At 44.1% G+C, this 11,881-nt stretch overlaps 1 protein-coding gene across 1 annotated transcript in view; it reads left to right on the forward strand.

Annotated features, from left to right (window-relative positions):
• Nucleotides 1-11,881, forward strand: part of TSPAN7 (tetraspanin 7) — a gene marked incomplete at its 5' end in the record, with an annotated part of 19,906 nt that overhangs the window by 6,597 nt on the left and 1,428 nt on the right. The window contains 2 exons of the mRNA XM_009888368.1: nucleotides 4,152-4,235; nucleotides 11,771-11,843. Coding sequence (XP_009886670.1) covers nucleotides 4,152-4,235; nucleotides 11,771-11,839 — 153 coding nt within the window. The remainder of the gene's footprint in view (nucleotides 1-4,151; nucleotides 4,236-11,770; nucleotides 11,844-11,881) is intronic.

The following is an 11,881-nucleotide window of genomic DNA, read 5'->3' on the forward strand; positions in this document are numbered from 1 at the left end:
AACGCAGTGGGGTTTTGTTGAGGACAAAGACGTAGCTAGGTGGAGGGAAGCATACTCTTGCTGATGTTTATACAGTAATTTCAGTGCTGAAGACTGTCATCCCAAACGGAGAAAACATAGGTGATAGACAACAAACATTGTGCTTTGCTGGTACATTTACAGTGACTCTTAAGAAGATCTTCAAACATGTGCTGCTGCAAGGATAGCACAGCCAAAGTGACCCCTCCCCTGGTGTCACCTGAAGGAGCAGATTGGGAAAACAGAATGGGGTTAGGAAAAGAGGAAGAAAATGAATAATTGGAGAATAAAAATACAGAAAACACAAAGAAAGGGAGGAATAAAGAGGGAATAATGCAGCATATATAGCAGACACTGCACTGCAGAAATACAACTCAGTTTATTGCTATAAGTGCTGGTGCATCATCAATTCTTTCTTTCTCACTTGAGATTTGCAAGAGAAGCAACAGTTTGTTGGTAAAAGGAATGATCTTGTGGCCACATCACCAAGCTAAGTTGCAGCATAGCTTAGTCAGACTTAAGGATTATTTTCTTTTCTGTTTTTGTTTTCAGAGTTTCATTTAAAAAAATAAATAAAAGTCCTGAGTACATAACTGGGGAAATACAGAAATGCCTGTCTGTCTTCTGTTTCTGCCTTTTTCACCTCAGTCACCTGTGAATCAGGAGGTTGGAAGGTGGCTGAGCACAGGCTGAAACATCTTTCTTTGAAAATCAGTCAAGTGCACAACATTTTCTAGCATGTTTTCAAAAAAGATACTAGAGGATTATTTTCCACTAAGCCTTTCTTTTCTGTAATAGTTTAGTGAGAGACACTTGTTGCAGACGTATGTGGAACATTAGTGACATCCATCTGTTATGAAACTCACAGTTGCCACCAGCAAAGTAGTTGTGGTGGGTGTCCTGGTTTGAGCGTGAAGGATGAGCCACTCCATTCAGTTGCACTTTGTGAACTTGTAGTAACTTTCTGGTTTTGTAGAAGTGGAAAGAAGGTGAGGAGCAGGACGGGGTGGATCTAGGGGATGTGCAGTACAGCCAGCATCCCCTGCAAGCAGAGTGCCTCCTCGGCAGCCCGTCCTGAGCCCCTGCTTCTGCCCACCTTCCCAGCAGGAAAGCTTTCTGGTGTGACTGGTACTCTACCAGCAGGTCCCACTGTTTCAGTTCGGGGTGAAATGTTCGGGTCTGAACCTTTCCTGGCTGCATAACTGAGCAGGTGCCAGTTGCATTCCCAGCACTGATCTGGTGTTTCCCTGACGTGCCAGGCTTGCGCTGAATGCTCTGCATGCAGACAGAAATCCCCGTCCACTTGCGAGTTCCTATTGGCAAAGGATGCCTACAAAATTGTAGGAAACAGCTGAGGGATGAATGAGCATGTGCTAGTCCAGGGCTAGTAACTCACTCACTCCCAGTCGTGCTTGCTCCTAAGCATCTCTCCTGCAAATGCACAGCTTGCCTGACAGAAGAGGAATGCTGATTCCTCAGGAAGCGGTTGACTTAATTACTCGATTTAATTACCATGAGGAAGTTTGAATGTCCCGTGACATCTGAAAAATTGTGTCCCATTTTCTGAGATGGCCATTTGTAATCAAAGGTTGTAAAGATTTCTGTTTAGCAGTTGTCAGATCTCGGAGTTGTCCCAAATGGTTGAACGAGGTGGGATGTTTCTGAAAGGGGCACGGGAATAAAAAGGAAGCAGGAGGAAATGTTGTGTGGCCCTATGCTTTCACTTCAGATGGGAAGCAAACGTCACTGCCCCTGACCCACATCCCTTGCTCATCTTGGAAATAGTCACTTTGCTCTTTGTGTGTTGGAGAAAAAGGAAAATACATATTGTCTGTGTTGAGGAAGACCCTTGCTACCGTTCCTGTGGATAAGTATATTTGGAATACTTCTTTTTGGTGGATCTTGCAAAACTATCAGTAAGACAAGTTCTCGATGAGCTAATCAAATTACTAGCAGTTTCTGAGGACTAATGATGAATTATCCAAACAGGATTAAACTAATGATCTAATTGCAGGACTAAAAGACAACATTCCTGGAATTTCTTTGCCAACTCTGCCACTAACTTGCTTAGTGACCTTGGGTAAATCATTTAGTCTGTCCGTTTCTTCATCTCAGCTGGGACTAATACCTAACTTTAAAAGCTGTCATTAGGATTAGCTAATTAGTGTTCATATAGCGCTTTTAATCTTCAGAGCTCATTACCAACAAACCTCAAGAACTACTTCTCTCTAAAATCTTAATAAAGGAACAGATGCGTGGAGTCAAGAATGATCGGATGCTTCCTAAATTGTCACTTCTGTCTTCTGAATCACCACCCAGATGTGCGCACGCAGTGCTTCACATACTTCTGTACTGTATATGCAACTCTTGGGTGCTGCTTGCACTCTTACTCTGTGCACAGTAAGGACTGAGCAATTAAGCCATATTTATGCAACGTACTTCAGGAAACAGATTATTGTGATTGGGAAAACACAGCCTTTAAATGAGGAGAGCGATCAAAACTCTCACTTGCATGGGTTTTTAACGAGATCTTCTGTCTCCCTCAAATTACCATTGCTGTTAGATGTTGCATCGCTTGAAGGCTGTTGAACAGAACAGATTTCAGAAGAGCTGGGAGAACATTAAGCCATGTCAGACAAAATGAAAGCACTGCTTGAGAAATCTAATCTCATTTCATAAGATGTAAGACACACACAACTATAGTTGCTTGACGTGTTAAACTAGCAAGCTTGAATCTGACATACTATACACTGTTGTAAGACGTAATTAAGGATTAATATGCACACTTAAACATTTCAGAACTGAATTACAGCTGTCCTCAGCTACCATTAGGTTTACCACTTCATTACTCTCAGCATTAAATAAAATGTCTTCTGATATTATAAAAGAGGTTAAAGACACGATACAATTTGGTTCATGAGTGGCCCGTCTCTAACAAAGGACATCATCCTTCTAGCTGTTATTATTTACAAGCATCCAATGCTCTGAAGTCATGTAGAAAGTTCCTAAAGTGAGTGCAGAAGTGAGGGGGGTGTGGATGGAGGGGAAATGCAGAGACAATTCTCTTCTGGGACAGAAGTCCAAACTGGGAAAGGGAACTCACTGTTATTTCTGTTTTTTCCAACTTCTGGTAAGTGGATAAAGTTATAACATTAAATAAAATGCCTTGGGACTGGCATTACACTGAAAGTGGTGTTGGTCATGTGAGCAAGCATAGCAAAAGGTGCCAAGAGGTGGCTTTAGATTGTATGTGCAGATAGGTTAGTAATGAAAGAAAAGATAGACATTATCCTCTTTTTCTTCAAGTTTTGCATCGCTTGTTTAGATTCATTTAGACAGCACAAACTAGGAAAGCTGATTTCAGCTGCTTTTTTGAGGGGTAGAGTAGGTGAGGGGAAAAACTTGGTGAAAATTATCACATTGAGGGAGACATCTCAAAAAGCCCTATCCAAGAGAAGGGCAGAAATGTGTGTGAATCTTCCGGCCCCGGTGGGCGCTGTGAATTGAGGCACAAGGAAGCAAGTCAGATAATGGACTGAGAAAATTGGCTTTGGGGAGCAGGGCAGGGAATTTTATGTCCAAGAGCAAATGAACCAAGAAACTTCATACAAACCGCTTGATAATTTTGTTATATGGTTTAAAGTTATATACTACACGGTACCTTGCCTGGTGTCCTTTGAAAGGCAAAGGCAAGGAGAGTGCCCCACTGGATGCCTGAAGCATGCTTGTATTAAATATCTGGAGTACTAGAAGATCAGCAGCATTTATTCATTTTTGACACCTGTATTGTGTTATACATTACCTTATATTGTTACTGGTTTGGTTTCAGGTCAAAGCTATGTTAATGTTTTTCAAAACAATGCGAACTTACTTTCTTTAATAAGACCTATAAAAATGAGTGCAACATCACATTCAACTTCTAAAAGTACCGAAATACATTTGTTTCTAAAAAGAACTGGTTTTGCCACCATTTTCCATCATTCACTCAGAATTGCTATTAAATAAAAAGGTGACATTGTTGAAAACTACAGCAAAAATATTGTCTATCACGAGTTCATTTTCAATGAGAAATTTGTATGTATGCATTTGTGGCAGGGAAGTCGATACAAGGAGTGATTATGTTTGTTTTCCAGGGCTGCTACGACTTGGTGACCAGTTTTATGGAGACAAATATGGGAATCATAGCTGGAGTGGCTTTTGGGATTGCATTCTCACAGGTAACTGCATAAATGCTTCCCTTCTCCCATTTTTTTCCGCTCTCTCTTTTTCTTTACCCAGACTTCAAGGAAGGAAGGATTATGGAAAGGGACTGAACTCAGCATGCTCATTAGTCCTGAGGTCATCTGTTCATTGATTTTCTTTTTTTCAACTTAAATGAAGTTTCTCCTTGGGAATATCAGTTACGGTTGAGCTAATGACTAGCTCAAGGAAAACAACTTGTCCCTCTACTGGGTCAAACAGAGGTTAACCCAATAAAACATTGGCTTAAATGGAGCATAAACAGCTAAGAAGACAAATAGCTTATCCATTGTTTGGATAGGCTTCTATCTTCTAATCACTCTTATATTTTCTTAAAGGAGTCTAGGATTCAAATAAAAGCGTACCTTCAGGCCTCTCCATCCTGAACCTGGAGCCTGGAGGGGGCACCGGGTTTTGGTGACCAATATTATTTTTTTTCCTGTTAGCACTGAACACTGAGCAGAGATTCGCCAAAATCAGATTATTAAACCAACTCCTTGCCTGCCCCAAAAGTATTTTGGCGTGGGAGGGACACGAGGAGAGCTAAGAAGGTGTTTGGTGCTCCCTGACACTCAAACTACCTTTACCTAAACAGGAGTTGGGGAAACTAAAGGTCTGGTCAGAATCTTCTGATCAATAAGGGGCAGGAAAACACCTGCATCTTTGAACAAGATGCTCTTTTATACTAGTCACTTCATGTGTGATGGCAAGGACTCTCCTGGAAACATGCAAAAATAAGAGAGAGGGAAACATGGGTAATGCAAAAGTGCTTGCAGAATGGTTCAGAAAACACACAGCAACGTGTATGATGCCTGAGCCACTTCTACCTGAGAGGCAATCTGCCTTCTGTCTGCGGAGAGTACATAGTACAACTGCAAATGTTGTATTCTAAAACGATCATGCAACTTTCATTTACTTCTTTCACACAATATTAAAAATCTGGGTCCTGGACAACGCTGAAAATATGAATATATCTGTTGAATGACTTATGTTTACCCAGTGGTTGGAAAAAATGAGGTGCTAGGAAAAATTATTTGACTTCTTCTTAAAACTCATTAATTCAGTTAGCAAGCTGTAGTTTTACGTTGTGCTGCACTGGAAAAAAATGATTTGCCAGTGCTGTTGCCGGTGATGGGCAAGTGAATTGATGTGAGGGCTGTGGCTGCCCTCTTGCCCCTGCTGCCCCACGTGGTCAGCCCATGCCTGGCTGACCTCTCTGAAGCTTAATTTGCTCAGTAGTTACAATGGTCTCCAGGTTCTTCCAAGTAAATGCCCCCAAGGCTTGTGGAAAACGGCCACCACATCCTCTTGGTCAACATACGCACAGCCCAAGGGAGCCCTAAAACTGTTTGGGCTCAGACCAGCTGACTGCCCTGCCTCGGGCATATCTGGAAGCCCGATGCCTTGTAGCCTAGGTGTGAGATGTGAGAAGCCCATGATTTGGCCCGTCAGCCTGTTTCATGTGGATGTAAACGTTGGTTTATCGTACCGCCAGCCACCCAGAGCATGTGCGTGGGTGTCAGGTCTTTGGGATCCAGAAGCAGTGAAACTGCCAGTCTGGAGCTGCTGGTGCGTAGAGCAGGGGGAGTTTTGGGTTGTTTGTTGGTTTTTTTTTTTAATAAGCTATTCTAGTTCTTCTTGAATGGTCACGGTTGTCTTGATACTCTTCTCCAACTGTCTTGGTTATGACTTGATTGATGCTATAGGACTCTGAGCTCTTACTTCAGTTCAGTTTCTGGACAGCCAGAAGGCTATAAAGCATCTTTTAAAATGCCTCATGTAAAACTATCCAAAAGAAAAATGGGGTGAGTACAATTTTACAATTCATATGCTGCTGGGGCGAATGCCTCAGTCAGGACCAATGCTACCTGAAAGCCTTCTAATTGGTGTATTGTACGTACGATAGGCAAAGCATCATCTTATCTTGCCTGCAAGTTGTTTGCAGCTGGGAAGGAGACTGCAGGAAGCGCGCAAGCTGGAATTGTTAGTATTTTGGCACATGCCGGGATGTTTACTCTAGGTCACCAGTTCTTGGTGAGCTCGACACAGGGGGAAGGGGAGCGGGCAGTGCAGGCAGAGCGTGGCCCCTGTGACGGGAGCCCTTTGGCACAAGGCGAGATCAGCGTGAGAGGCGGCAGGCAGCATGGAGAGGGAGGGGGAAGGCACTTTGCCGCCGCGGCTCCGAGTGGAAACCGAAGTATGTTCTGATGTGGCGTTGGCAGCTCGCGCTGCCTGATGGCAGTGTGCGCCCTGCTGCCAGCTGGGGATGTCGCTCCCTTGCCGAATCGCAAGGCTCTGGCACTCGGAGTAGATATCCAGCTCCTTGGGGTGTTTGCGAATGTGTGAAAAGGAGACGAGAAGGGATGCAGGGGAGAAAAATGCAGCTCTCCCGGGGTGTGAAGAATAGAAGACGGCCAGTTATAATTTACTGCCTAATCTGTTTTGCTGGACCCAATTAGGGACGGTGTTTACAAATTGATTTCAGGTTAACTGTGGCTGGCAGTAATGCCAGGCAGTGCTCCAGCTGTAGGCGAGGTTTCGCTGCTCCCGCTGAGAATAGGTTTAATCTAAATAAAAGACAAATTAGATCATGTTGCTCTTCTACAGTAAAGCATGCTCAAGGGCCTTTCCTTCCCATGATTTGTTAGGTGTTGACTAGCATGGGGAATGTGCTGATTCCCAGAAACAGGGAAAGTTGATGTAATGGCACTGCACATCTTACAGGCCTGGCACAGACCTCCCAATCAGAGTCAGAGTTTCAAAAAAAAACTGCTGTGTTGCTGACATTCTCTGCACTGCTCCTCAGGTTTGAAATAATAATAATAAAATACAATTTGATTGTTTTTGGAATCAGATGCCAATGCTGACTTCCAGCTGGAATAATTTCAGTTTAGCAGGTGCTCTTCAGAGCAGAAAAGTGATCGCTGTGTTGTTCCCAGCAGAGAATAAAATTACACAAGCAGCATAGACGATGAAGAGTTTTGCCTAGATAAAACTGCAGTGCAGGCGTTGGCTTAAGGAACACAAGAGGCAGGGTTTGGGGGGGTGGGGGGGGTGTTATAGGTTGTGGTTGCAATAAAGTCCCTGAGTAGGGGAGTCTCACTGCAGTGTTATGGTCAAATTATTCCTTTTGTACGGAAGGACTGGAAGCCTGGCGCTCTCCACGTGCTCAAAACCAGTTCCTGAGCATGCATGGTTCCCATCATTTGAAGATACGTCCTCATGTGGCTACACTCCTTCTCTACCGCGCAGCATCCACCTGCTCTCTTTACTGTTAAGGTTAATGTGAGTAGCTCTGCCTGACTGTGGACGCAGTTCTGGTGCAGACATCATCCACCTTGTCTGCTGCAACTCCTGTCTGAGTATAGGGAGGCTGAGACTTGGCCCTCACACAGGATTAGACTTCAGTCAGCCCTTGCCACCAGGGTTAGGGAGTGGGAACCGTATCGGGATCCAGTATGTGACTTGAAATCTAATATAAGATGAATTTTGTTGCTTCGAAATACTAATCGCTGTGGATTCATCATGGAGATAGGACCTGTGCCAGAGGCATACCGTGGCACAGGAGGCTCACTCAGGTAAGCGATTTGTGACATGGAAAATTTGCTGTCTTCTAATATAGAGGCAGGGAACCTGGATGCTTGAAGATCTGCACATTGAGAATATGGCAAGGTAAATCATTCAACTAAACAATTATTCTTGACAGATAAAATATCTAGTTTTAGCTTACCTGATCCACTGATGAATTTCCAGTTAGTTCAACACATTTCTATTTATGGAAATTCTCTCAGAGAGTGAGAAGTGGTGAAGATACCAAGACCCAAAATAAAATAGAAATTCAAATTGTATTCCAGTTTCTCTCCAGCATAATAAGATGTAATAAATATGTCATGCAGGACAGCTTCCAGTCAAGGTTAATTCCTGCAAAATAACTGTATTAAAAAGCCAGTTATCATCTTTGTGATGGGAGATGAGATTGCTAGGAAGTTGCTGTGGATGGATTTCAGTGGTCAGAGCTGAAATGTGCATGAGATGACTGCTAGAAACCATGGAGAGATGAACAACACATGTACTGCATTCTGCTCTCTGGAATGAGCAGGATGGTAGTAAAGACACACCTGAGAGATATGGGTTTCCCAGTACTCTAAAGCCAAATAATTTGTCAGCATTTTCAAGTTTCCTGCAGAAAGACCAGACATATCATGACAAACTGTCAGCTTTCTGTGTAATAGTTCAGAGGACCAAGATAATCTTTGGGAAAAAAAAGAGAAGAAAGGGGAAAAGTGAGAGAGAATACAAATGCAGAACCAAGTCTGGCATCTTAGCACTCGAAAAACTGGGACTGTTTAAAAAAATAGATTAATAAGTGGATAAAAGTTGAGATGGGGCACTTGAGAGACAATGGGAGCGAAGGGAAATGAATGCAAGTTCTAGCAGCCAGTTTCTTTGTGGGGACGCTTTTATGCCGATTTCTCTGTTTTTTCAAAGGAGCTGCGGGGACCTGCGGCACAATAGGATACGGGGCTTCCTCCCGTCTGAAGAGCAGAGGTTGCAAGTGATCAAGCAAATGCAGAGAGCAAGGGGGGGTGGAGAGCACACATTTGTGGTTCGCGGACCAGGAGCCTCTAACCTGATTTAAATGCAGAGGGCTGTGGTTATGACTGTAATGAAAGAGCACCGTGAGGAAAATTCAGCAACTTAATACGGTATCGCCTCTTCTTGGCTACAGGAGGGACAGTGCTCTTGTGGTTAAATGTGGAAGTCTACACACCTTGGAAAATACATGTTTTTATATGTGTTCTACACTATTTATTATCGTTCTCATGTGTCCTGGTAATAGCTAGAAATGCTCTATAAAATGTGTATGCAATGGCTCTATACGGATGCCATTGTTTTTGAACTAAAGAAGTTTAATATTATGGTACTACAACCATTTAAATGCATAAACCAGCATATGGTCAGAGCCAAGAATTAATAAGTGGGCCAAAGATCAGAAGGATGCATTCATGTGTAACCTGCCATTCATTTTGCAAGTAAATCAAAACATTGTCACATCCCTGCAAATGCTACAAAGCTTAGACACGCTGATTATTAGAGTTACAGCCTGTGTAAAACAGAAGAATCCCTAATTAAAGGTAGCTGGGGAAGTCTGCTACAGCTGAAGGGGGAAAGAAAAGCCTATGGCTTCCTATTTGTATGGGCTGCAGCATCTTTCCCCTTGTAAACCTGATACGAACAGCAGATTGTGGCCAGGAACAACGATGGCCATCATCTGGGTGCTCGTAATGGGAGACAATAGGTACCTCATGGCACAGGCCATGACATACTTGAATAGACATACATTGTTTGCCATTGTAGGATGAGGGAGAAACTTATTTGGGTCTGGGATGGAATTTGCTCAGTGAAAATAAATAGGATGAAATATGCTCTGAAGGTCATCTTAATGAAGAATGCAGTGAGGCAGAGAAGTAACCTCTGAGACCAACTGGGGAAGGTGAGAGAAGGCTGAAAGGTACCACAAACACAGAAAAGCGATAGTGAAGCGGGTGGGACAGGGCTACCCAGAGGCACTTCTCTGTTCTGCCTGTCAAAGCACAGAGAAATACGTAACCATTCTCCAAAACGGAAATCTTATTCTCCAAAAGAAACATCGCAGTGGATCTTATTCTCCAAAAGAAACAAGCAGTGGGAGTGTTAAAGACTCTCTAGTAAACCCGCAGAATGTGGTGGGTTATCAGCAACACTTCCCAAATGGCCAAATTGGTAAAATCATCCTCCTGGTGACTGGAATATTTAAGCGTGCAGCCAGATTATGCTGGCATCCTCATCATCGCCGGTCCATTGACTCCTGGGCAAGTGCGTGAGCACTCCCGCTACCAAATAAGTTTCCTGTTGGAAGACCTGTCTAGAGAAGCTTAGTAGAAAAGGCAATCAGATGGCTAAAATGTCTTCTTGGTATCAAGTGAGATTTTCAAAGCTGAGGAGGGTTTTCAGCACCCATATCTCTTTTGGCAAGTGTGAAAATAAAGCCCCCAAAAGCTAGTAGCTTAGGTTTTTATTGGAGGTTGGTCGGGAGGTGTTATCTGGGCCCCACGTCTAGTTATAACCAAGGCAGTGTCATCCTTGGCATTTGGTGCCAAAATCGGGGGTTGCATGTGGGAGACAGTGGGGACTCACACTCCTTTTAAAGATGACTCCAATCCCTTTTGAGATTCCCAGGGCAGTCCTGGTGGACACTGAAACAGGAGATGGAGTGGTAGTGGCAAATTTCTGGCAAATTAAGTGTGTCCTGACCAGAAACTTGACATCTTAGGGGCAGAAAATGGTTTATCCAGATTTGAGGTACCCTGGCTTGGTCTTGGACTGGGCTGGTGCCAGCCCAAATCAAGCAACTGGCTGGTAGAGAAGATGTATATTTCGATGCTGATCGCATTAACAGGGAGCACTGATGGTCTAGGGGAAAGGACACGCTATCCCAAGCATGAAATAGAAGGAACTGTTTTAGATGAGCGGCCATCCAGGCATTATCTACGCATGCTCTGCGGGGTCTGAGTGAGTTCCGCTGCTGGCGAAAGGTTGTGATGCCCCTCCATAAGCACCACTCCCGTCAGCATCACTCTGTACTCTGCCCGCAGCAGAAGGAGATGGGCAGAGGTGGTGTCCCACCAGCACGGGCGAGCTGGCTGGAGCAGCTGTGACAGCCCTTGGCTGGACCCAGGTCCAGGGAAGGCTGGTCCGTCTGCGGAGATGGCCCTCTCGCCTCACCCCCGTAGCCGAGGCTGAGCTGTAACAATCTGGATATGCTCACGGGTTAGTTAATTGACCCATCCAAATGAGAAAAGCGAAGTTGAAATATTTATAGTATATTAATGCTGTTGGTGTATGCAGGAAACGCTAACAAACGGCAAATAGGCAAAACGTTGAAATGACTGAGTGCTTATTGACGAGCGGCAGCTGGGGATCTGCTTTCAATAATCTGAGTGACAGCCAAGGGAATAGCGAAAGACTTTTTTATTTTATTTATTTCCGGATTTATAACGCTCATTTCTCTGGTGCTGCATCATTTGTAAAGAAAGCATAACCACTCCGGGGCATCAGGAAACTTTTCCCCTGCACGCGGTTAACAAAGTTAAGGGGGCCGCCGGCGCTCGGTGGTGGTGGATGGTGGTGAGGGACCCCAGGTGGAGCCTGCAAGTGAACCGCAGCCGGTGGTGGGCCGACCCTCCGCCAGTTTACCCATCCACCTCTGGCTTGGCCGGGCAATGGGTTTGAAAAGCAGTAAAAAGGCATTCTGTCCATCAAATAAATATGGTCTGATAACAATCAAGAGGAAGATCCGACAAAGAAAGACGGGAGATTTTAATGCTGTTTTTCTGATGAGAGTGCTCCTTAAAATAGGGCATAAATACATCGTGCATAGTAACTCCAGAACATGAAATCATTGCTCACCACAGCCTCTCATTTGCTCTGCGTTCATTTAATTTAACTATACTTCTATTCTTGTCCGAAACAGTTGATCGGGATGCTGCTGGCATGCTGTCTGTCCCGGTTTATTACTGCTAACCAGTACGAGATGGTGTAACAAGGTGAGCTTTCCCCGCTCTCTATGCGGTATGCCATGTAC

The sequence above is a fragment of the Charadrius vociferus genome, unplaced genomic scaffold (assembly GCF_000708025.1).
Source record: "Charadrius vociferus isolate BGI_N301 unplaced genomic scaffold, ASM70802v2 scaffold206, whole genome shotgun sequence".
NCBI lineage: Eukaryota > Metazoa > Chordata > Aves > Charadriiformes > Charadriidae > Charadrius > Charadrius vociferus.